At 40.1% G+C, this 27,454-nt stretch overlaps 1 protein-coding gene across 1 annotated transcript in view; it reads left to right on the plus strand.

The window, feature by feature from the left end:
* Positions 1-522: 522 nt before the first annotated feature.
* Positions 523-27,454, plus strand: part of LOC111973652 (sodium- and chloride-dependent GABA transporter ine-like) — a 58,159-nt gene continuing 31,227 nt past the window's right edge. The window contains exons 1-2 of the mRNA XM_024001015.3: positions 523-1,292; positions 5,299-5,433. Coding sequence (XP_023856783.1) covers positions 1,052-1,292; positions 5,299-5,433 — 376 coding nt within the window. The 5' untranslated portion in view covers positions 523-1,051. The remainder of the gene's footprint in view (positions 1,293-5,298; positions 5,434-27,454) is intronic.

Genomic DNA, 27,454 nt, shown 5'->3' on the forward strand with positions numbered 1-27,454 from the left:
ACGTTTATTATATAAAAGACCCCTTAATGCAACTTTTAAATTATATAATGTGAGCTAAACATACAAACAAAACCTGAAAAAATATATTAAAAAAACATTTTCCCTAAAGTATAATTATTAGAGACTACTAATGTTACGGTCGTCTCCACTACAACAAAATAAAAATAGAATGTAATTTTGTAAATACATGTGACACTTAATTGAAATACTGTAGAATGTCATTCATTCTTAAGGAGGACTGTGCCTACAGGGTAGAGCCAATATGGCCGACCCGTGGCTCCAGAGCCTGTCAATGGCCAATACATAGCATCAGCAATCCAGGGATTATATACATAATTGCATCACACTCGACTCAGACCAAATCTTAACTTTAACCACACTGCTAAATTTATGCCTAAGCCTAACCTTAAATTAAGACAATTTTTGTGTTCATTAATTTTGACTGCCAATTTGTAGTTTGTGGCTGTGGTAACTAGTGGAAACCCACAACAAGGGCTTCGCTAGGAAACTACGGCACGTAGGGGCGGGTTCCCGATTTTTTTTTATGACGGTACATAAGCAGGTAGAATGACATTTTTTAGGTCAATGTTTCGGTGGGTTCATTGAGATATAATAAGAACGGGTAGGTTACCGGGAGTTTAGTGCATATTATCCTGCATGTGAATTGATGGTAAATCGGGGCATTAGTTGTGATATGTCAGGCAGTCGTCGAATGAGGTGTCATCTGATGCCTACAGTAAGACAGCGCACGTTGTAGGCTAAAGCTAGTATACCAATATAATTGTGTTTCATAAGGGAATTGAGTTGTCCAGATTGTCTGTAGCCTATTTGGTTTAGACATTTTAGTCGTGCGGCTATTATATATTTCCTGCTATAGGCTTTGTTCATAATATTCAGTATTATCCTACTGATTTATTCTGTTATAAAGATTCTCGTCACACTTAGCCTATTGATTAAGCTGAACATTCGACTGTTATCTGTTAGTAAGTGGCATAATAGCCCATAACTTAATTGAAATTGTTGGTGAGAGTTAAGACTATTACACTTTACAATGGGAGTGGGGTCCGAAAAGACATCATCCACCACCAAGGCGGTCTACAAAGAGGAGACTGATATTGCTTTGAAAGCACCCTTAAACGTAGATGCTATGTTATCAAAGAAAGTGGGGCACGCGACAGCAGAAAGAGCCACCTGGGGTTGCCGCATTGAGTTCGTCCTCGCGTCAGTGGGGTACGCGGTGGGACTTGGGAACGTGTGGCGCTTTCCATACCTCTGCTACAGGAGCGGTGGAGGTAAGCATGTATATGTGGAAGTATAAATCCAGAAAGATTTTTCGGTTTGTTTAATTTAGAAATGAGTTTAATTACTGAGCACAGTCACATGAAGTTTGCAATCCTGTTTGTTGCAATTTTTTTATTGCAACATACACATGATCAGTGCAGTGAAATGTGTTGTTTTACGGTGTCAGCCATAGTAGTATAGAACCCCTGGAGCAAATTACGGTTAAGTGCCTTGCTCAAGGGCACATCAACAGACTTTTCACTTTGTAGGCTCGGGTATTCAAACTGGCGACCTTCGGTTACTGGACCAACATTCTAACTGCTAGTCTACCTGCCAACAGGTATGAGCAATCTGTGATGTAGCCTACATAAACTTTACTTGTGGTGTATTTGCCTTTTGGTTGAACAATAGCCTTACTAATTTAAAAAAGGAGAAGCCTTTTCACTCTGCAATAACAAGGTTGCTTTCAGAATAAAGATAATGTGTTAATTTATGTTGGATGTTTGTTTCTTGAAGATGTATGACATTTTGCTTACTTGCTGATTTTAATCTTACTTGCATGCCTTTTATAGAATATAGGATTGAGCCAAATGCTGCCATATGGATTCTGTTTTTAATAAAATGTTGAAACTTGGATCTCAGGGATTCTATCTGCCCCATCCTCTGAAATGCACCGCAAAGGAAGACTTTCAGGTTGAGATTAAGGTCAAGATGATATTAATATAAACTGGACTTCTTGAAGGAGCCAGGAGACACACGACTAATTTTGCTGGGACTGTCTTGGAGTGGTCTAAGTGGGGAGGGGAAAACTGAAAACGAGCTGTTATTGGCAGAGGTTTGGAACTCTTGTTTGTATTGTTCTATTAACGAATTATCACCAGGCAGGCAAAAACTCTATCCCAAACTCTATCTTTTCGAACAGATCTTACACTAAAATTATATGATAATTTTCACAGTATTATTCAAACCACATAGGTGGAAATATATATATATATTTTTTTGTATTTATTTTATTTAACCTTTTTTTAACTAGGCAAGTCTAACGAGGAAATACAACAGAACACAATCATCACAATCATCAGTGTCTGTTGTTTGGGAAGGTCTGATGTTTTGCCGTGTCACACATGCCTAGATCTCAGCTGTGCCAGATGTAAGCCAAGGCAATGCAAAGTCATGATGATGATGCAACAGTAAAGGACCAGTGCAGTCAAAAACGTGACTTTTCTATGATATATATATATATCATAGAAAAATCACGTTTTTGGTTCAATTCAATTGAAATTGTTTTTGATTCAATTGAAATTGAAATCCTTTACTGTAAAGGACCAGTGCAGTCAAAAACGTGATGGTCCTTTACTGTTGCATCATCATCATGACTTTGCATTGCCTTGGCTTACATCTGGCACAGCTGAGATCTAGGCATGTGTGACTTGGCAAAACATCAGACCTTCCCAAACAACAGACACTGATGATTGTGATGATTGTGTGACTTGGCAAAACATCAGACCTTCCCAAACAACAGACACTGATGATTGTGATGATTGTGTTCTGTTGTATTTCCTCGTTAGACTTGCCTAGTTAAAAAAAGGTTAAATAAAATAAATACAAATAGTTTACTTCTTCTCCTGCTTTGCCAGGGACCTCACTGTATAACAAAAATGTGCTACCTTGACAGATACCATCACACTGGTTTGCTCAGGCACTTAGAAGGCACTAAATTAATCTGGCATTCATTCACATCCCTGGTTTATGTAGCAGACATAAATTGGATTTATAATCTCGTGGGGGAATTGCCTCTTGGTCTAATGGTCAAGATGTATGTTTCTCCTGTGAGGAACCAGGGTTCAGATCCTGTCTGTGACAACTACAATAAGGGGTCTGTATCTCATTCCCTCACCCGAGAGCTTAAAACAAGTATAAGGACATTTCTAGTTGTAGTATAGGGAATTAAGACTGTCTGTCTTGGTTTTATTACAGTAAGACATACCATGTGTTGCCTATTCATCCTCCTTGGTGTTAAGCTATCTGTCATGGTAATTACCATATATGACCGTTTCCTGGGCTAGCAGTCCAGACCTCTATCCAGTTACTGAGATAGGGTGGATCTGCTCTGTAAACGGAGATGCTGTATTAGTGGTAGTAGTAGACAATAGTTGATGGTGCACTGCCTGGGTCGAGTTTCAATTGAATTGAACCAACATTGAGAGTTCATTGTTTCTTGTATTTGAGTGCTAGCAAAGCAACTTCTCTAAACCCATGATCACTACTGGGTAGGGCTGGGAATTGCCAGGGACCTCACGATACGATATTATCACAGTATTTAGGTGCAGGTATGATTTATGTATTGCGATTTTCACGATTCTATATGTATTGAGAATTGATGTTCCAAACATATTGCTCACTATGTGTCTGCTGCAGAAAAGACAAGAGAGCATGAGATCTGTCATGGAAATAAGTGCTGAAAACATGTTGGCTTACTATTTTAAAAGAAAATGGAGAACAAGCTATAGGATGAAAAATACCAGAGTTTTGGCACAAGTATAGCAGACTAGCGCCAGCTAACGCTACCTACAGTAGCAAAAACAAAAATCGATAATTGGAGTCAAATATCAATGTAATATCATCCCAAAATTATATTGCGATATGTAACTATATCGATTTCCCCCCCTCCCCACACCAGTGCCATGGATCTGGGTGTGTGTGGGGGCTGGGGGGGGGGGCTTGGGCCTCAGGCCTTGAAAAATACAAAATTCAACTGATTGAAAGTATAAGGGGATATCAGTGAGAAATGCCGTGGTCAAGGCTACGACGGCGCCAGTGCAATGAGTGGAGCTTACTCAGGTGTTCAAAAGCGCATATCACGGGCCTCCTTTGCTCTGACATGCACTGCCAACTGTGGCACCTTATATAAACCGATGCCTTTCCAAATCATGTCCAATCAATTGAATTTACCACAGGTAGATTCCAAGTTGTAGAAATATCTCAAGGATGATCAATGGAAACAGGATGTACCTGAGCTCAATTTCGAGACTCATAGCAAAATACTTAAATAAGGTAAATAAGGTATTTGTTTTTATTTTTGTATACATTTGCAAAAATGTCTAAACCTGTTTTCACTTTGTCATTATGGGGTACTGTGTGTAGATTGAGGGGGGAAAAATTATTGAATCCATTTTAGAATAAGGCTGTAAGGTAACAAAATGTGGAAAAAGAGAATGGGTCTTAATATTTTCCAAAGCCGCTGTATCTTGGCACGCATCATTCAAGACTAAGTTTAAGTTGTGTGCAGCGCAATGGACCTACAGGCCGTAGTGAAAACATTTGCACACAAAAAAGGAGGACTTCAGGAGACCGGGGAGTCTCTCTTGTTGGATTTGATTTGATTTAATTTACCTTGAATATTGCAGCCCATTTGTGTAGGCTATAAGCCAGACAAAATCCGCTGAGTTCAACAATAAATAATGGCTGAATTTATCCTCAAGCCGACTACTTTTTTTCTCTCATTGTTTGGCTGTGTTTCATGTGTCATTTAAAAAAAGTGTATAAATAGCAGCCAAATACAGTATATAGCTATAGATTGTACACTGCAGAATGAAACAATCCCCACTAAGCTAGTGATTTGAGGGTGGACTGACTGTATTATTTGGCATTAATAGACTGGTTTCACAACAACTTTCTATCCAAGCTGGGAGGTAGCGTGAGGACGGCTCATGTCATGCAGGTTCAAGTAGCCTATACAGGACAGTTGTATATTAAAATAAAAATATATATTGGTAGTTGATTAGTATGTTGCATCAAACATTTATTTTACAATCAGCAATGTTTGAATTTCCAACATACGTTATTGCCACCAGCCAGCAATTTGTGACACTGTATAGCTTTGTGAAATGTTAGGCTTAACAAACTCCGACCTTGCGGGGGTCCAGAGAAACTGCAAATAAAACAAGACATTTATTGTTTATCTTGAACACTTCTTGTGTTACTAATCTATTTGGCTCCATATCTCCCTTCGTTTAGGTGCCTTTCTCATTCCTTACTTTCTGATGCTGTTTCTGTGTGGCATCCCCCTTCTCTTCATGGAGTTTGCTATTGGGCAGTACACCCGTCTGGGACCGGTGCATGCTCTAGCCACAATCTGCCCCTTGTTCAAAGGTGAGTGATATCCACAGGCCTATGGTTCCCAAGACCTCACACATGTTTAACCTTTATCCACCATTTTCTGTTGGTTTTAGTCAACCTGGAAGAGTCCAGCAAAGAGACAATGATATTTGAATGAGCGCATATGTACAGTAGGCCTACTTGGCACAGGTAAAGGGATTAACATGTGGAGGTTCAGGTTGCTCCTTTGTTCAAAAGGRGAAGGGTTTAATAAACTGTTATCAGGTTCCGGTGTTACTCGACAATGTCATATGACTCAAAATTGGCTTTAAACAATAGTCTACATCTTTGTTGWCATGTTATCAATTATTTAGACATTACACATGAATAGCCTATTKGGTTTATACTAGGTGTTCACAGAATAAAATAATAATAGAAAGATTTATGCAATTAACTGCCACTCATAAGTATTTACACTATACCACCCATGCAATAATTTTGCACCATTACTTTCACCCTTAAGTGTTCTTCACTAATTAACWTTTTTTTCGAAAACAAGGTGCACCCTGTTGTTTAGCTCTAATTTAAGCTCTCCTTCCCACGTTMGAGATTCCTGCCCATGTGCTACAAGTTATAAAAGGAATGGCCTTTGTACAAACAGTCCTTTATAAATAAGATGTTTCTTTAAAGCTGTGCTTGTTCACAGCTTGTTTTTTTTCTTCATCTGTCACATGTTCAGTTTCATACCTACTGTTCATGGGTAACACTTCATGTGTTATACATAAGCTTTCCAGTACACATAGTGTCTGATGGATTATTTTTAAATGAACTATTTCCAAATATCATTATTAGTATGGATAAAGCCTAAATCATTGTTGTAACTTGTTATGGAYGTTTATCACACATCATAATGTTTTACGTTTTCTTTTGTGTTAACGTTGATCTGAAAGGCTTATTGATGCCACTAGAAATTAAACGTTACCAATAATGTACATAGTATTATGTAACAGACCCATCCTTATAGACCAACTAAGGAGAAATGTGATGAATTGTATCAAGTAATTCTTTAAAGTTTCAGTTTATTTTGGTTAGATGGGTTTGCACCTGTTATTTTCTGAAGTGAATAAAATCATATTCCTTCTTAACCTCATGTTCAATGTTTTATGTTTCAGGCCCCTCTGAAAAGAACAGGTGCCAATGTGAAGTAATACAGAGTAAAATCCACATTTGTGAGATTTTTTTTTATCCGTGACAATTAACTGTTGGCCAGTCTTCTTTCCATCTAGTTAAATAGTACACTGACATGATGTTTGCCCATTTTGGCTTCACTTCACAGTGAAAGGAGTGATCCTACAATGTGGGCCTAATTAGTTCAAGAGGAAACCTGTCGTGTGAGTGTACTTATGCCCAGTTTGGTTTGGTATTATAAGGTGATGTGCTGATAAACAGGAATCCAAGTGCACAGGTTAAAAAACATAGACTTAACCTTCCCACTGGGCACAAACTGCCCAAACTATACGTTGACAAACTTAATTTGTCAACGTATAGTGATGTGGAAAATACATTGGATTTGAAAAAAGTAATCAACTGTTTTGAGGGTGACATTTTAACCACTGGATTATGTCATCATGGTAATCAAGTTTCTACAAAGACAAACCTTGTATAAAATATGTTGAATCTGTACCTTAAAACAATGTACTGGAGAATTGATTTGTCTACAGCTACCCTCTGGTCTTCTATCAAGGGTTTTAACCAAGCCCAGCCCTGCTTAGCTAGGATATTTTTCACTGACTATTACCAATGTGCTATTTTGACAATGACTGTTGTGAAATCTCCACATAAAAACTAAATAGATTCACAGTCATTCCAAGGAGTAGGTCTAACAGAGCAAATTAATCATCAATGATGCCATTTAGGCCTATATAACCTTTGCAAAGTCATCAAMAGCTATTGTTTGAATTCAACCCAGTATTCAACAAACAAAAGGCCTAGCGAAATGTAATGATATTTAGGGCTCAATTCAATCTAAATATCAGGTATCACTGAAGCGTTACAGATTTCCCAATTTGATATTTCCAATGGAGCCTACTTACAGTGCCTTCAGAAAGTAACATTCACTGTCTTCTTGGTTAGCAACTCCAGTGTAGATTTGGCCTTGTATTTTGGGTCTCCAGTGTCTGGTGGAAAGCAGACGGAACCAGATATTTGGTTTCTTTTTTTATCCTGAAAAATTATTACAAGCATGCCCATAACGTGATGCAGCCACCACTATGCTTGAAAATATGGAGAGTGGTCCTCAGTAATGTGTTGTATTGGATTTGCCCCCAAACATAACACTTTGTATTCAGGACAAAAAGTAAATTGCCTTGCCACATTTTTTGCAGTATTACATTATTGCCTTGTTGCAAACAGGATGCTTGTTTTKGAATATTTTTATTCTGTACAGGAGTACCTACAATGTTGATCCATCCTCAATTTTCTCCCTCATGGTGAAATCCCTGAGCGGTTTCCTTCCTCTCCGGCAATTGAGTTAGGAAGGATGCCTGTATCTTTTGTAGTGACTGGGTGTATTGATACGCCATCCAAAGTGTAATGAATAACTTCACCATCCTCAAAGGGATATTCAATGTCTGCTTTTTTAAAATATATTTTTTTACCCATCTACCAATAGGTGCCCTTCTCTGCAAGGCATTGGATAACCTCTGTGGTCTTTGTGATTGAATCAGTTTTTGACATTCACTGCTTGACTGAGGGATCTTACAATTATCTGTATGTATGAGGTACAGAGATGAGGTAGTCATTAAAAAATCATGTTAAACACTATTGCACACAGAGTGAGTCCATACAACTTATTACGTGACTTGTTAAGCACATTTTTACTCCTGAACTTTAGGCTTGCCATAATAAAGGGATTGCAAATGTATTGACTCAGGACATTTCAGCTTTTAATTTTTAATTAATTTGTATACATTTTGAAAAACATTTCCACTTTGACATTATGAGGTATTGTATGTAGGCCAGTGACCCAAAAAATCAAAATGTAATCAATTTTAAATTCAGGCTGTAACTGTAACTTTTTCCACTCAAAATGTGGAAAAAGAAAAGTGGTGTGAATACTTCCTGAAGGCTCTGAATGCAGCATTTACTGTGAATGTGGTCTCCGCTAACAAGGGAACATAGCCTTTAAATTCCGATCAACTGAAGTTCAGCATTACAGCGTGATGTTGCRTTGATGTCAACACAACCAAATATCAACATTTGAAGGAGATCCCACCCAGGGATGTACTGTAACTACGCCTTGGATAGTTCCATCTGTGCCACTGACAGTCTGCCATAATCCAATTTATAAATTATTAATTTGCAGAAAAAATTKAATTAATGTCTCCATCTCAACCAAACATCTATGTTAAAGAATGTAAAGTGCATTTAAAATTTGATTTGATTTAGTCCTATTCTTTAACTTAGATTTTTGGTTGAGATGGAGACGTGAATCCAACATATCAGTTATTAATTTGTAGACTAACTGGAATTAAAGCCAAACTAAGTCAGTGGAACTATCCAAGCAGAAAATAAATCTCCTTCAAATGTTGATATTTGGTTGCGTTGACGACCAAACCYAGTTCAATATCACTTTTAAAATACAATAAATAGCCCATATCAAGTTAACAAATTATATGTTAGATTCACGTCTCCAACTCAACCAAAAATACAAGTTAAAGAATGGGATTAAGCCAGTGACTCCGTTAATATTTGGTTGCGTTGTCAMCCAAACACAGTTCAATATTACATTTGTAATACAGTAAATACCCTAAAGTTAATCTTAATGTAACATTCAACCTTTTAAAATTAGTAACACATCCATGGCCACATTTTGAGTTTACTGTAACTGTATAYATTTCTTCTTATGTAATCATATAAAGCATGCATGTTCAAGATAGCATGCGTAAGTCTGGGGAGATGGTTGCACCATATACTATTAATGTAGACCAGTGATAACAYAATCTGTTATATAAATAAACAAAATATCTTACGTTGTATTCTCATTTTAACCTTATGCTTTTAAGTGGTTGAAAGCGCATTGATAGGCAGTTGGATGACAACTAAACCAAACATCTGACATTGTCAGAGTTGAAAAGAAAAAGCCACATCTCAGACTRGCCAATAAAAATAAAATATTAAAATGGGCAAAAGAACACAGACACTGGACAGAGGAACTCTGTGGACAAAAAATTGGCTTTTCTTTCAAAAACAAGGACATTTCTGTGACCCCAACTTTTGAACGGTAGTGTAGGTTGCAATCTCATTGATCAACGTCTCAACCAAATATTACCCAATTATCCACTTTGAAATGACATATTGTGCCCAGTGGATTGTCCTTAAATTCAGGTTAAGAAGTTGGGATGTAAGTTAATGTTTGCTATATCAACAGTACATTTTATGGCATTGGCATCAGTATCATCAATTATTAGAACAATGTCAATAGAAGTAACACCAATGCAGTGGTTTTCTTCGAGGGGTAAGTTGTTTAAACATGTTGCACAAAGCACCACACAAGCAGTTTGCTGTTTAGGGTGACAATGTACAAACAAATAAGACCAACCTCAAATTGTTTCAGATTAATAAACACAAAGTTTATTAATAGTGAATAATAATTTAGCACAACATTTTCAGGTTATACTGTAGTTCCACTTCACTTTGAACTATTTGTCATGATATCAATTTCATGGTGCAATTCAATAGAATTGTTCATGCAAGTTTGTGGCAAATGACATTTTTCTGTTACCTTGACACATCCACACTATGTTATCCAACCTAATCGCTGAATGTGTATTAACATTATTTTATTATATTATTATTTTATGAGCTGACAAACTGTTATTAATGGTAATTACAGGTGCCATGTTTTCCATATTTCTTACACTTGCTTCATGGCAGATAATTGAAGTGAAGTGTTTGTATATGTTCATAGTAGTTATAGTAGGTTGGCTTCTGTCAAACTATCTTTCACATCTCGTTGATTGATTGATTGAATAGGGGGATGGGACTTCCGCCATGATTTGAGGGGGCCGTGTCCAGATGTAATTAAATGAGAAGCAAGTGGTTTCACCCATGATTTGGGAGGTTGGTAATTAGGTTTTGTTATGTTTAATTAAGACTCTATAATTAGGTTTGTGTGGGTGTTGTCTGTGATTTAATGTCTGTTTATATCATCTGACGTAATGCTAGGTAGAACTTGACCCGGGAGTCGTGATTTATGACTCCAGATGTCAAATCTGGGATTAGGGACTGATTTCTATAGAAGGATGTTTGTACTCACAAAAAGATAGTTACACATGTTAACATATGTAAMATTTAAAATATTATTACATTTGTAAGATAATTGAAGATCTCTTGCCCATATGAATATAATTCTATCCACTGACGCTGCAGACAACAGTTTTCAAGAAGTTACATTGGTGATGGAAAATGTCTGATGTTCAAAGATCTACATCATCACACGGGATAAACACTTCTGCGAGCAGGCCTTTCTAATCGACCTGGCCCGGGTACCCTGGAAGGATATTGACCTCATCCCGTCAGTTGAGGATGCCTGGTCATTCTTTAAAAGTTACTTCCTCACCATATTAGACAAGCATGCTCCGTTCAAAAAATGCAGAACCAAGAACAGATATAGCCCTTGGTTCACTCCAGACCTGACTGCCCTCGACCAGCACAAAAACATCCTGTGGCGAACTGCAATATCATCGAAGAGCCCCCGCGATATGCAACTGTTCAGGGAAGTCAGGAACCAATACACGCAGTCAGTCAGGAAAGCAAAGGCCAGCTTTTTCAAGCAGAAATTTGCATCCTGTAGCTCTAACTCCAAAAAGTTCTGGGATACTGTAAAGTCCATGGARAACAAGAGCACCTCCTCCCAGCTGCCCACTGCACTGAGGCTAGGTAACACGGTCACCACTGATAAGCCGTGATATCGAAAACTTCAACAAACATTTCTCAATGGCTGGCCATGCCTTCCTGCGGACTCCAACTTGGCCAACAGCCCGCCCCCCCCGCTGCTACTCGCCCCAGCCTCCCCAGCTTCTCCTTTACCATATCCAGATAGCAGATGTTCTGAAAGAGCTGGAAAACCTGGACCCATACAAATCAGCTGGCTTGACAATCTGGACCCCATTTCTGAAACTGTCCGCCGCCATTGTCGCACCCTATTACCAGCCTGTTCACCTCTCCTTCGTATCATCTGGGATCCCAAGGATTGGAAAGCTGCCGCGGTCATCCCCCTCTTCAAAGGGGAGACACCCTGGACCCAATGTTACAGACCTATATCCATCCTCCTGCCTATCTAAGGTCTTCGAAAGCCAGTCAACAAACAGATCACTGACCATCTCGAATCCCACCGTACCTTCTCCACTGTGCAATCCGGTTTCGAGCCGGTCACGGGTGCACCTCAGCCAGCTCAAGGTACTAAACGATCATATAACCGCATCGATAAAGACTTACTGTGCAGCTCTTCATCGACCTGGCCAAGGCTTTCGACTCTGTCATCACCATATTCTTATCGGCGACTCAGATAGCCTCGGTTTTTCTAATGACTGCTTGCTGGTTCACCAACTACTTTGCAGACAGAGTTCAGTGTGTCAAATCGGAGGGCATGTTGTCCGGTCCTCTGGCAGTCTCTATGGGTACCACAGGGTTCAATTCTCGGGCCGACTCTTTCTCTGTATACATCAATGATGTTGCTCTTGCTGCGGGCGATTCCCTGATCCACCTCCGCAGAGAACCATTCTATATACTTCCGGCCCTTCCTTGGACACTGTGCTATCTAACCTCCAACGAGCTTCAATGCCATACAACACTCCTTCCGTGGCCTCCAACTGCTCTTAAACGCTAGTAAAACCAAATGCATGCTTTTCAACCGTTCCTGCCACTGCACCCGCACGCCCGACTTGCTCACCCCTGGACGGTTCCGACCTAGAATATGTGGACATCTATAAGTACCTAGGTGTCTGGCTGACTGCAAACTCTCCTTCCAGACTCATATCAACATCTCCACCAAAATCAATCAAGAATCGGCTTCTATTCCGCAACAAGCCTCCTTCACTCACGCCGCCAAACTTACCCTAGTAAAACTGACTACTACGATCCTCGACTTCGGCGATGTCCTCTACAAATAGCTTCAATACTTACTCAGCAAACTGGATGCAGTTTATCAGTGCATTCGTTTTGTTACTAAAGCACCTTATACGACCCATCACTGCGACCTGTATGCCCTAGTCGGCTGGCTCGCTACATGTTTGTCGTCAAGACCACTTCTCCAGGTCATCTACAAGGCTATGCTAGGTAAAGTGCCGCCTTATCTCAGTTCACTGGTCAGCAGTGGCTACACCCACCCGCAGCACGCGCTCCAGCAGGTGTATCTCACTGATCATCCCTAAAGCCAAAACCTCATTTGGCGCCTTTCCTTCCAGTTCTCTGCTGCCTGCGACTGGAAGATTGCAAAACTCTGAAGTTGGAGACTTTATCTCCCTCAACAACTTTAAAATCTGCTATCCGAGCAGCTAACCGATCGCTGCAGCTGTACATAGTCCATCTGTAAACTACCCACCAATTCTCTACCTCACCCCCATACTGCTTTTATTTATTTACTTTTCTGCTCTTTTGCCACCAGTATCTCTTCTTGCACATGATCATCTGATGATTTATCACTCCAGTGTTATCTGCTAAATTGTAATATATCGATTTATTGCCTACCTCATGCCTTTTGCACACATTGTATATAGATTCTCTTTTTTTTCTACATGTTATTGACTTGTTTATTGTTTACTCCATGTGTAACTCTGTGTTGTCTGTTCACACTGCTATGCTTTATCTTGGCCAGGTGCAGTTGCAATGAGAACTTGTTCTCAACTAGCACTACCTGGTTAAATAAAGGTGAAAAAAAATAATACATTAGATCACCCGCATAAGCCTTTGCGAGGGTTAAATCTGCATAAACATTGTTGATTCGCTGTTACCTTAGACAAGACAGGCCTCTCCCCCTCTGTAAATAAGGGGTGGTGTGTCTTGACTTGTAGCTGTAGCCCGGTGTGTAGATGTTGGGTGGTAGATGTAAATAGGGAAGGGGTGACAGGTGAAAGTAGATATTGTCTGTAGTCCAATTTGATAACCTTAAAGTCTTGGTTTTCACAGAATTGATTGATGTACATAAAACATATACATTTAAAATATTCGATCAGATTTTTAAGATGACAAAGGATCTCTCACACACAATTATATCCATCGATGTAGCATACATCCATTTTCTAGAATTTGGTTTACATTTTTACATCCATACACTAATACTAGTAGATCGGGGGGGGGGGGGGTAGATCAGCTTTAATATTGCAGATGTGGCTTCTATCCATTCAATTGTCTGCATAATTCACAAGTGCAAATCAATAACACTTAGGTTGGCGTCATTAACTCGTTTTCAACCACTGCCACAAATTTTTTCACAAACTAAGTTTGGTCGGTTAGGACTTTGGTTAGAAAACTATAGTTTTGGTCGTTTATCTACTTTGTGCATGACACGTAATTTTTCCAACAATTGTTTGCAGACAATTATTTCACTTATAACTCACTGTATCACATTCCAGTGGGTCAGACTTTACATACACTAACTTGATGTGCCTTGGAAATTCTGTAAAATGATGTCATGGCTTAGAAGCTTCTGATGGCTAATTGACATAATTTGAGTCAATTGGAGTGTCCTGTGGATGTATTCACGGCCTACCTTTCAAACTCAGTGTCTTTGCATGACATCATGGGAAAATCAAAGAAATAGCCAAGACCTCAGAAAAAAATTTGTAGACCTCACATGTCTGGTTATCCTGTGCGAGCAATTTCAAATAGCCATGAAAGACCACGTATCTTACACATTAGGACGCAAGTATAAACACCATGGGACCACGCAGCCATCATACCGCTCAAGAAAAAGACGCATTCTGTCTCCTAGAGATGAACGTACTTTGGTGCGAAAAGTGCAAATCAATCCCAGAACAACAGCAAAGGACATTGTGAAGATGCTGGAGGAAACGGGTACAAAAGTATCTATATCCACAGTAAAACGAGTCCTATATCGACATAACCTGAAAGGCCCCTCGGCAAGGAAGAAGCCACTGCTCCAAAACCGCCATAAAAAAAAGCCAGATTACAATTTGCAACTGCACATGGAGACAAAGATCATACTATTTGGAGAAATGTCCTCCGGTCTGATGAAACAAAAATAGAACTGTTTGGCCATAATGACCATCGTTATGTTTGGAAGAAGAGGAGAGGCTTGCAAGCCGAAGAACACCATTCCAACCGTGAAGCATGGGGGTGGCAGCATCATGTTGTGGGGGTGCTTTGCTGCAGTAGGGACTGGTGCACTTCACAAAATAGATGGCATCAAGAGGCAGGAAAATTATGTGTGTATATTGAAGCAAGATCTCAAGACATCAGTCAGGAAGTTAAAGCTTGGTCGCAAATGGGTCTTCCAAATGGACAATGACCCCAAGCATACTTCCAAAGTTGTGGCAAAATGGCTTAAGGACAACAAAATCAAGGTATTGGAGTGGCCATCACAAAAAGCCCTGACCTCAATCCCATTGAAAATGTGTGGGCAAAACTGAAAAAAGCGTGTGCAAGCAAGAAGGCCTACAAACCTGACTCAGTTACACCAGCGCTGTCAGGAGGAATGGGCCAAAATTCACCCAACTTATTGTGGGAAGCTTGTGGAAGGCTACCCAAAATGYTTGACCCAAGTTAAACAATTTAAAGGCAGTACTCTCAATTAGTATTTGGTAGCATGTAAACTTCTGACCCACTGGGAATGTGATGAAAGAAATAAAAGCTGAAATAAATAATTCTCTCTCCTATTATTCTGACATTTCACATTCTTAAAATAAAGTGGTGAACCTAACTGACCTAAGACAGGGAATTTTTACTAGGATTAAATATCAGGAATTGTGAAACACTTTAGCCAAATACATTTAAACTCAGTTTATGTAAACTTCCGACTTCAACTATATAAATTATATATATATCATTTTTTAAATAGCTAACATTTCGATAGCCATAATAAATAGGTTTGCTGACAGTGGACAACCTTGTTTTACTCCACTAGACAGTTGTTAATACTTTCTGAGAAGCAGCCATTATTTACTATTTTACAACTAGGGTTACYWTACATAACTTTAACCCATTGTATAAGAGATTGTCCAGGCCCTTTATATATAAATTCCAGTCGTACTTTATCAAAGGCCTTTTCAAGGTCGGCTATGAATACCAGACCTGGTTCCTCAAATGTGTTCTATTGTTTCTAGTACTTGTCTTATATTATCTCCAATGTATCGTCCATGTTAAAAGCTGTATGACTAGGATAAATCATATCCGACAATACCTTTTTTAATTCTATGCACTATGCATTTTGCTCGAATTTTGGCATCACAACAAGTGTAAGGGGTCTCCAGTTTTTTACCATTTTTATTGGAGTAGTAATAACATCTTAATAATGGTAGTTTGAGTACAATGAAAAAATGTGTTATGCCTCAACTGGTATACCATCAAGCCCTGCAGTTTTCCCGGACTATAAGTCTTTAATTGCATCTAGAAGTTCATCCTCTGTAATTAGGCCTTCACATGAGTCTGTACCTTAGTTAAGTGCAATATATGTTCTAATACCGTATCCAAACCGTCCACGCACCATTGTGCCCAAATAGATTTTTGTCCCCCCACACCAAACACGATCACGACACGCAGGTAGAAATATCAAAACAAACTCTGAACCAATTGTTATTTTGGGGAAGGGTCGAAAAGCATTAAACATTTATGTCAATTTAGTTAGCTAGCTTGCAGTTGCTAGCTAATTTGTCCTATTTAGCTAGCATGCTGTTTCTAGATAATTTGTTCTGGGATATAAACGTTGAGTTGTTATTTTACCTTAAATGCACAAGGTCCTCTACTCTGACAATTAATCCACACATAAAACGGTCAACCGAATCGTTTCAAGTCATCTCCTCCTTCCAGTCTTTTTCTTCTTTGGACTTTATATGGCGATTGGCATCTAACTTTCCTAGTTACCACGACGACCGACCGAACTCAGTTCATCTTTCAATCACCCACGTGGTATAACCAATGAGGAGATGGCACGTGGGTATCTGCTTCTATAAACCAATGAGGAGATGGGAGAGGCAGGACTTGCACCGCTTTCAGTGTCACAAATAGAACTGACTTCTACTTAAGCGCTTGGCAACGCAGACGCTCGTTGGCGCGTGCGAGCAGTGTTGGTGCAATAATTTAATAACATGTAACACGCGATGTGAGCGGTGTGGTCAGCATGTTAAGGTAAGCTTTAGTGTAGCTTAACTTCTTCCAGCGTGAAGTACAGTACCAGTCAAAAGTTTGGACACACCTACTCATTCAAGGGTTTTTCTTTATTTTTACTATTTTCTTCATTGTAGACTAATAGTGAAGACATCAAAACTATGAAATAATACACATGGAATCATGTAGTAACCAAAAAAAGTGTTAAGGATCTCAAATATAAAATATATTTTGATTTGCTTCAAAGTAGCCACCCTTTGCCTTGATGACAGCTTTGCACACTCTTGGAATTCTCATTGACGGTCCTCATGAGAGCCAGTTTCATCAGAGCGCTTGATGGTTTTTGCAACTGCACTTGAAAAACTTTAAAAGTTCTTGAAATTTTCCATATTGACTGACCTTCATGTCTTAAAGTTAAGATGGATTGTTGTTTCTCTTTGCTTATTTGAGCTGTTCTTGCCATAATATGGACTTGGCCTTTTACCAAATAGGGCTATCTTCTGTATTCCACCCCTGCCTTGTTACAACACAAATGATTGGCTTTAACGCATTAAGGAGGAAAGAAATTCCACAAATTAACTTAAGGCACACCTGTTCATTGAAATGCATTCCAGTTGACTACCTCATGAAGCTAGTTGAGAGAATGCCAAGAGTGTACCAAGAGTGTACAAAGCTGTCATCAAGATTCTACTTTGAAGAATCTCAAATATAAAATATATTTTGATTTGTTTAACACATTTTTGGGTACTACTTGATTCCATATGTGTTATTTCAAAGTTTTGATGTCCTCACTATTATTTTACAATGTAGAAAATAGTAAAAATAGAGAGAAAAACCTTGAATGAGTACGTGTGTCCAAACTTTTGACTGGTACTGTAATTGGTAGCTTGGTAAAATATATGTTCAGAGTACTTTTCTCCTAACACTGTGTCACGATCGTCGTAACTTTGTAGAGAGGACCAAGGCGCAGCGTGAGRGAAATACATCTTCTTTAATGAAGACAAACAAAACACTTACAAACGAACATGAAGCTAAACAAACTACGTGCACACATGCAACATAGACATAGACAATTACCCACAATAGCCTAATGCCTATGGCTGCCTTAAATATGGCTCCCAATCAGAGACAATGAATGACAGCTGTCTCTGATTGAGAACCATTCAGGCAACCATAGACATACCTAGACACCTACACTCAACACAAACCCATGCACTCTACCCATAACCCCCTATACCATACAACCACCCAAGACGAGACAAATACACAAACATCCCCCCTGTCACACCCTGACCTAACCAAAATATTACAGAAAATAAAGATAACTAAGGCCAGGGCGTGACACACTGACTATATACAGTATATAACATGACTATCTTACAGACCTTCTCAAAGGCTCTCAACTTAGCATACATACCTAATTGTCTGTTGATGGGCCCCCAAATTGTATTCAAACTGGTTGGGTATATTTAAGCCCTAGAGCACTTGTTTTTGATTTATCATTATGAGGTATTGTAATTGACTTAACTAACTAACGTTAGATTGAAAAGTTGTTCACTACATCCAAACTACTTTGACAAATTATCACATCTAAGTCTGAAATGTCGTAGACTACAAATAGCAAGAACAGATCACTCTGGAGTCCAGTGTAAATTTAGCAGCTCTGATGCCGAAAGATAAAGGACATTCTTTCCCACTTCACACATTTTATTTTAGCGACAAATAAAATAGTGTATAGCTTCAGTAGTTATCTACACCGCTACGTGGGGGAAAAAGTCATTAACTACTGAAAACACTACCAAAATTTGAATTTAGTTCAACTACCACCAAGCTACTGCAAACTGTATTTAAATGACTAATATTAGTGTATGGGATGTAAAATAATCCTTAATTCATGAAAACAGATGTATGCAGCATCGGTGGATATAGTTGTGTGAGAGAGATCCTTTGTGATCTCAAATCTGATCTAATAATATTTTAAATGTAATATGTTAAATGTGTGTACACATACCCTTATATGCATTTGACCTTTTGAGGTTACGTCATTAATCAATTCTATGTGAACCCAGACTTTGAGGTTATCAAATTGGTACCATCCGACAATATCCACTTTAACAAGTCACCCCCTTTCTCCCCATTTACATCTACCACCCAGACTCACAACCAGGCTACAAGTCCAGACACACCACCCCTTAATTACAAAGGGGTCTAGAGAGGGCCTGTCTTATCGTAAGGTAACAGCGAATCAACAATGTTTATGCAGATTTAACCCTTGCAAAGGTTTCTCGGGGTGAGCTACTGTATCCCGTGAATGAAAAGATCATTCAAAAAAGTACCCCAACCTCCCTTATACCAATTTCTCTCCAACTTTTCACCCTACCTCTGTTGGGATAAGTGGTCTATTCACTTGATGGTTAACAGGGAGCCCTGTAGGATTAAGACCTGTCAATTAATCACTGGCAGGACTGAGTTCCTAACATAAGCTTCACTGACGGCAATGTGAAAGATGTGATGGTCTTTGAATATCTGACATTTTCCATCACCAATGTAACTTCTTGAAAACTGTTGTCTGCAGCATCCGTGGATATAATTATATTCATATGTGCAAGAGATCTTCAATGATCTTACACATTTATTATAATAATATTTTACATGTTACATATGATAATATGTGTAACATAATCTTCTTGTGCAAATACCCTTCTATAAAAATCTGTCCCTAATCCCAGATTTGACATCTGTGGTCATAAATCACGACTTCCGGGTCAGGTTCGACCTGACATTATGCCATATGATATGAAAATACGTCAATCACAGACAACACCCAGACAAACCTAATTCACTCTAACTTATAGTYTTAATTAACATAACTAAACCTAATTACCAACCCCTTCCAAATCCGTCCCCCACAAACCGGATGTTTACAATGGTTGTAAATCTCATCTCATTTCATTTACCTAATTTGATTACCTCTGGACATGCCCGCCTCATAAATAAAGGCGGAAGTCCTGCCTCCTCAGTCAACAAGGTTTGAAAGATAGTTTGTCAGAAGCCACCCTACAATAACTACTGTTCATCATGGTACATTTCTTTGAATTACAGAGATTCCCTAGGTTCTGATTCTGTGAAAGCACTCATTTGGCATTTTGCTGGACTGTGGTAGTAGGAACACACGTTATCCTGAGAAACGCCTGTACTGCATGCTTGTTTAATCAATTATGTGTATTGTATTGAATAAAACATCTGTCACAAAACCAAATGATTTCAGATGCTGTGTTGATGGCTGAGACCTTGTACAATTTACATTGTAGTGCCTGAATTAGTTTCTCAAATTCTTTGGCCCATGCTTTCTGGAAGAGTTGTTTTGATCAAAATCTACTACGAAACAGTTGGGGCTACGTTTTTGAGTTGACACATGTTAAAATTACTAAAGGAGTGAAATGGTGYACATTCTGAACATATAAAAGTAGCAAATTCTAATCTTAATTTGGAATCAAATATGGGTGATTCAACATGTGTTCTTGATATTCACAGATTCACAACATATTGTTTTTATCAGAAAAAAACCTGGCACATTTACTTTTGAAACATGAAATAAGCTTATAGGATCAGAGTCAGTGGCTCCCAACAAATCCCTTCAAAGTCCTCAGTGTTTTGAGAGAAGAGAGCACAATATGTTCTATTTCTAGTGTCAACTGCAGGGTACTACTCTCCATCTAAGTTAAAGACTTCAAACTTTCTGCCTGGATCTCGTTTTGCAGTCCAGTAGGGACACTGTTAGATAATACAACTTTCACTATTTAGAGAGTTGAATATRTTTCAAATCATACTGAAGAATTCTGATTGGTTAAATCCAAATRCCTTTGAACACCAAATGGCCTCTGACTCTGGTAGTCTGGAAGATTGCACTATTTTTGACCATGGAATGTGTGGATCTACAGAACACTAGCGGTCACCTAATKCTCCCTCAACGTACAAGGCCCAGCCATCAACAGCCATTGCTTATCTTGGGTTTGAATCAATAAGGTATTCTGTCACCTGTTCTAACTTAAGACTTTTCTCCATAGTTTTTATCTCCTCAAAGACAGAGATAGTCTACCCGGTCAAAACTTTTGGGTCCGTCCCTTGATTTATCGCTCATTTCAGCCTGGTAATGGCTCTGTGCTAAGCGAAGGCCAAAAGCAGGTAGTTCTTTCTGTATATATCTTTTTAATTTATATTACTATGCCACACATAGTAACTGTGATATTTCTGTCATCAGTTCTCCCAATCAATTCCCCACAAACTTCTCTGCTCAACCAACACAATTTTCACTCTGGACTAATGCCTACAGTATACTTACTCAGTAGTATATGAATGTATCATTGTAAAATCCTCTACCCCATTCCTCTCCTGACCCACCATTGTACYTTTATCTGTGGGTTGTATTTGTAATGTAATTTTGTAATTCCATAGAGTAATATACAATTTGTCACTTTTGTGGTTGAGCTTGGATACAGAATGCAGCATATTCCTGTTGACCCCTAATGTGATTCTTTTCCACATTCTATTCCACATGGCCTTGTGGATTTTATCATACACCAAACTCATATTCTCATATTCTCACATTCTATACAACTACGTCTTTCCAGTTTCACAGAGGCTCAAACTGAGCTAACAGTTCTTCCTTTGCTAAATGCTTTCCTATGTCTAAAAACCCTCTGGTTTGGGCACACATGTTGTATTTTATTTGTTAGACCAAGATTTGCTTTGTTTTATTTATACTTTGAGTGGCCTCACGTGTACTGTATGTTTTGACTGATTGTCTCCTTGGTATCCTGGTGTCCCTGAGATGTGTCTTGTAATTCCTCAGAGAGTTTGTCTAAGAAGGCCTACCCAAAATTTGATTGATAGTAATACATAGATGAATCTGAAGGTATAAATTCTTTGAGAATAAATTTGAGTTCTTTCCCAGAATAACGAGACAAAAACAAGTTCTTTATACATTCAAGATACTTTTGTGTATATAGTGTATGTGGACACCCCTTCAAATTAGTTCAAATCATTGTACTCTGGCGCAGTAGAAACACGTTCTCTGGAGTGATGAATCACACTTCACCATCTGGCAGTCCGATGGAGGAATCTGGGTTTGGCGGATGCCAGGAGAACGCTACCTGCACCAATGCATAGTGCCAACTGGGAAGTTTGGTGGAGGAGGAATAATGGTCTGGGGCTGTTTTTAGTTCCAGTGAAGGGAAATCTTAACGTTACAGCATACAATGACATTCTAGATAATTCTGTGCTTCCAACTTTGTGGCAACAGTTTGGGGAATGCCCTTTCCTGTTTCAGCATGACAATGAGGTCCATACAGAAATGGGTTGTTGAGATCGATGTGGAAGAACTTGACTGGCCTGCATYGAGCCCTGACCTCAACCCCATCGAACACCTTTGGGATGAATTGGAACACCGACTGTGAGCCAGGCCTAATCGCCCAACATCAGTGCCCCGACCTCACTAATGCTCTTGTGGCTGAATGGAAGCAAGTCCCCGCAGACTTGCTTCCAGTGGAAAGCCTTCCCAGAAGAGTGGAGGCTGTTATAGTACCAAAGGGGGGACCAACTCCATATTAATGCCCATGATTTTAGAATGGGTTGTTCGATGAGCAGCTATCCACATACTTATGGTCATGTAGTGTATAATAACTATAATCAAGATATTTACAATCATAATGAGAGGGATCATGAAAAGGTAGGAAATAGAATGAAAGACAAGAGACCTCAATATATCTGAATATTTAAAGATGTGATAGTCTGTTGTCCTTGGCTCTGGTTAGGCCGCATGGAGGTGAACAAAGGAAAGATGGCAGTGTGTCCTCATTTGTCTTGAGTTGAGGGGTTCCTTGGTGGTGGTTTCTTGCTCCTTTCCTCTGAGTTTGGATGGTTCCTCGTGGACTGCTACTTTGGGKTTTGTCCCTGCTTGTTCTACCTGATGGCTCTTCCTTTGAGTTGCAGAGGCTGTGCTCTAAATGGTCTTCTCCTTCTTTCTTTGAAGAAGGTTAGCTTAAATGAAAACTCCATCAGAGACTGTTTAGTGCATGGGCTCTTCCGTCCCAATTTCTATGAATGTACTTTTCCTAACTTATCAGTTTACCAGTTCTTGCCATTTAAGGCGAAGGTCCTTCCTTATGGTCAGCCTACTGAAGATGGAGGTTCTTCTCCCTCATCGAGGAAGGTCCAGCAGGATAAGAGGCTAAAAGGGGGAGACAGCAGGGTCCTTTTGAWAGTCCTGTGAGGTCACATGGTATCTACCTGGGTGTGAAGGGCCACTTTTCTGACCCTTTGTCTTAGAGAGAGAGTAGAGTGCGCTTGGAGGAAGGAGCTCGGTAGTTCATAACAGTTCAACATTCTAGACAGACAGTAAAAGTATGTTTAGGGCTCCCGAGTGGTGCAGCGGTCTAAGGCACTGCATCTCAGGGCTAGAGGCGTCACTACAGACACCCTGGTTCGTATCCAGGCTGTATCACAACCAGCCGTGATTGGGAGTTCCATAGGGCAGCGCACAATTGGCCCAGCGTCGTCTGGATTTGACCGGTGTATGCCGTCATTGTAAATAAGAATTTGTTCTTAACTGACTTTCCTAGTTAAATAAAATGTTCATCATTGTTCAACATACGACATTAAAATGACATGTCGCTACAATGGCATGTAAAACGCATGTAAAAAATGCACTGTTAATTCAATCTGGTGGAACCTGTTCTTCTTCACTACAATCAGATGCCCAACAACAAAATAGGCACATAGGTCATGTCAGGTGAAATCACCATGACTTAGCAGCTTTGCAGGTGCAGTAGCAGAATCTACACAGGGAGACTTGGGTCATGAAAAGGTTAACATTAACACAAAGGGTTAACATTTGAATAATAGGTGTACAAGTAGCATTGCATCAGAAGAGCCTTTGTGTTTCTCAAATTGTAAACCCAGCCAATTGGGTTTTCCTTGCTGGCAATATCATGCCAAAATATATTGTAATGTTGCTGTAGTGAAAGATAGAGATCGGCTACTGGACTAAAGAATGTGTTGGCTTCTGAGGTTCCCTAGCTTTAGATGAGTAAAYTGAGAATGTATTTTACCTGCTTTTACTTAGTTATTTCTTGACAAAATAATGATAACAGTAACTGTACATTTGGAGATCAACCCCTGATCCCTTACAATTCACATTATTATTGTATTGCAGTACATACAATTAAGCAATTCTTCCAATGCTTTGGACCACTCCCACGGCATTCTTCCTCGTCTGCAGTATAGCGGCGCTGGGTTGTTATTGAACACTGTAGATTAAACTCATTTTGACAGGGAGAACGCAAACACCATTACGCCACTCTGGGTGTGTTAGGATGAGCCAATAAATTAGCGTGAAGGGAAAGAGCAAACTCGGGGATGGATGACAAAAGAAGAGGCTTATGGTGTACCACGTGTAGTAGTTCCAACTGATCCGGGAGATCAGTGGGGTTAGATTGGGCTCCATCATTGTGTTGACATAGGTGTTTTCCAGCCCACCCCTCCATATTGTCAGCAGCATTCCATAATTCTTTCTCTGCTAACAATGCCAAAATATTTTGTTTTCTTTTGTGAGGCACCAAACATGACCTGATCTTAATCAAGATGGCGCCGTATTGGATGTCCGCCTTTTTGCAAGCTCCGACCCAACTTTTACTTTATTTTCACTAAATGTATCCACTATCATTTCTTGCAATTACTTTGAACATCAAATCGGCAGTTACATACCTCAATTCCGGCTTCGACTTCGACTCATCTGCCCTGGGCTCTTTCTGTAATTCCAACACAATGTTCGGGCTACCCAAGAGGAAATGCTGGCATTACAGAGGCAAGAGACATCCTGGAGAGATTAAGGCGAAGGGAAAACCGGCCACCTCTTCCCTGCATTTTTTTACTGGCCTAAAATGGATGACCTCAGATCGCGGATTAGCTACCAATGGGACTCTAGAAACTGCAATATTCTCTGCTTARCATCCATCAACACGTCTCCTTCACCACTAGGGGCGATAAAGGCTTAGACCACTGTTATTCTACCCACAAGGAAGCATACAAGGCCCTCYCTCGTCCGCAATTTGTAAAATCAGATCATGTATGTTTCCTGTTTACAAGCAGAATCTCAAACAGGAAGTACCCGTGACTCGTTCCATTGAGAAATTGTCACCCAGAATCAGAGGTTATGCTACAGTACTGATTTGTTAGTGCTGATTGGAATATGTTTTGAGACTCCACAGATAACATCAACAAGCTAACCACCTCCGTCACCAGCTTCATTAGGAAATGCATCGACCACGTTGCTAACCCCAATCAAAAGCCCTGGATTAACACTGAGGATGACACTAAACTGGGGCGGCAGGTAGCCTAGTGGTTAGAGCGTTGGACTTGTAACCGAAAGGTTGCAAGATCGGATCTCCGARCTGACAAGGTAAAAATCTGTYGTTCTGCCCCTGAACAAGGTAGTTAACCCACTGTTCCTAGGCCGTCATTGAAAATAAGARTTTGTTCTTAACTGACTTGCCTATGTCACACATCAACTCCATCTCAGACACCCTAGATCCTCTCCGATGTTCATACCGCCCCAACAGCTCCATAGATGATGTAATCTCAACTGCACTTCACATGGCCCTCACCCACCTAGATAATATGAATACTGTACCTATGTGAGAATGCTGTTCATTGACTACAGCTCAGCGTTCCAACACCATTGTCCCCTCCAAGCTCGTCACCAAGTTTAGGACCCTGGGACTGAACACCTCCCTCTGCAACATGGATCCTGGACTTCCTGATGGTCCTACCTCAGGTAGTGAGGGTAGGCAACATCACCTTCGCCACACTGACCCTCTACACGGGGGCCCCACAGAGGTGTTTGCTTAGTCCCTTATTGTACTCCCTGTTCACCCATGACTGCGAGGCCATGCACGACTCCAACACCATCATCAAGTTTGCTGACGACACGACGGTGGTACTGTAGGCCTGATCACCAGCGACGATGAGACAGCCTACAGGGAGGAGGTCAGTGACCTGGCAGTGCTGTGCCGGAACAACAACCTTTCCCTCAACGTTTGTAAGACCATGGAGCTGATCAGCGTCTACAGGAAACGCTGGGGTGAGCACGTCCCCATCCATATCGATGGGGCTGCAGTGGAGCAGGTCAAGTTCCTCTGTGTCCAAWTCACTTTTGTGTGGCGAAGGTGATGTTGCCTACCCTCACTACCTGAGGTTGGTGTGTGTGGACTTAATGGTCCACACACACCCGCACAGTCATGAAGATTGCGTGACAGCGCCTCTTCCCCCTCAGGAGGTTGAAGAAGTTTGACATGGGCCCTAAAATCGTCAAAAAGTTCTACAGCTATACTATTGAGAGCATCTTGGCTGGCTACATCGTTGCTTGGTATGGCAATAGCAGCGCCCTCGATTGCATGGCACTACAGAGGGTGGTGCGGACAACCCACTACATCCAGGACCTCTATATCAGTAGATGTGAACGGATGGCCCGGGAAATCGTTAAATACACCAGCCACCCAAGCCATAGACTGTTCTCTCTGCTTCCTATCCCCAAAAGACTGCTAAAAAGTTAGCCAAATGTCTACATGGACTAYCAGAGTTGACCCTTGTGTTTTTTATTTGATTTATGTTTTTGCACTGTCTACGCACACTCACAGGGCCCTACATACTCACGCACACTGACACTCCAACACACACACTCACTTCATAATTTGCTCACACACAAACACACACACATAATATGCACATACATTTATACTGACTCTACTCCAGGGGTTCCCAAACTTTTTGGGCCCACGACCCCATGTTGATATTTGACAATTCTCGGAACCCCAACAATGTGAAAAAAAKTATGTAATTAACAGCCAATGTTTACTTTTTTATTTGGTGCTATGGCAGTCAATWAAAAAAAACATTCCAACAGTATTTCTGATTGTCTTCTCAACTCACATACTTTTAATGTAAGTAGTTGACCGTCATTTGCAAATTAGTCTGACATAATGTATATCTCACCACCACTAATGAGATGGGTGTGCTTGATGCATGTCACGTCGAAGCTTCTCAAAGTCAGGGGGCTTGGTCGACAGTGCGCGCCTCATCTCTGCTGTCACATCCAACCTGGATCGATATTTGGTTTAAATGCAGACGAGAGCTCTGAATCCAGCTTCACACAGATATGAGCTGACAAAGGCTACCATGAGTTTTATGGTGCTTTCAAGAAACTGGGAAAAATACGAGGTCAAATCATGACGTCAATGATCTTCAGGTCGGAAAGTCTGAGCATAAAAAGAGTCCCGAGTTGGAATTCCGAGTTGGATGACCTTTCAAAAAGTTTTTTCCCACTCAGAGCTTGCATTTTTTTGAGTTCGGCAGGGTATTATTCCCTTTGAGTCAGGAACCAAAACTCMTTTTTAGTGACCTGTGAATGCATTCGGTCACATGACAGCTCGATCAGCTGTTCGATTTGCCAATGTGCTCCTCTAAGCGATGGAGGTGAGCAGTCATCACTCGTATGGGACAGTTACTGATGCTGTTTTCTGTTAGAAATATGCTCAGCCGAGGGAAGGGGGCATGATTCGCTTTTGAAAGACTCTCTCCAATAAGAATTATTTCCTCTGAATCCACTGATTCAGTCATTCATCTGTAGAATGTCTTTGTATTTCCCCTGCAAACTTCCGTTCAGTTTGTTCAGTTT

This window comes from Salvelinus sp. IW2-2015, linkage group LG15 (genome assembly GCF_002910315.2).
Source record: "Salvelinus sp. IW2-2015 linkage group LG15, ASM291031v2, whole genome shotgun sequence".
In the NCBI taxonomy this organism is placed as follows: domain Eukaryota; kingdom Metazoa; phylum Chordata; class Actinopteri; order Salmoniformes; family Salmonidae; genus Salvelinus; species Salvelinus sp. IW2-2015.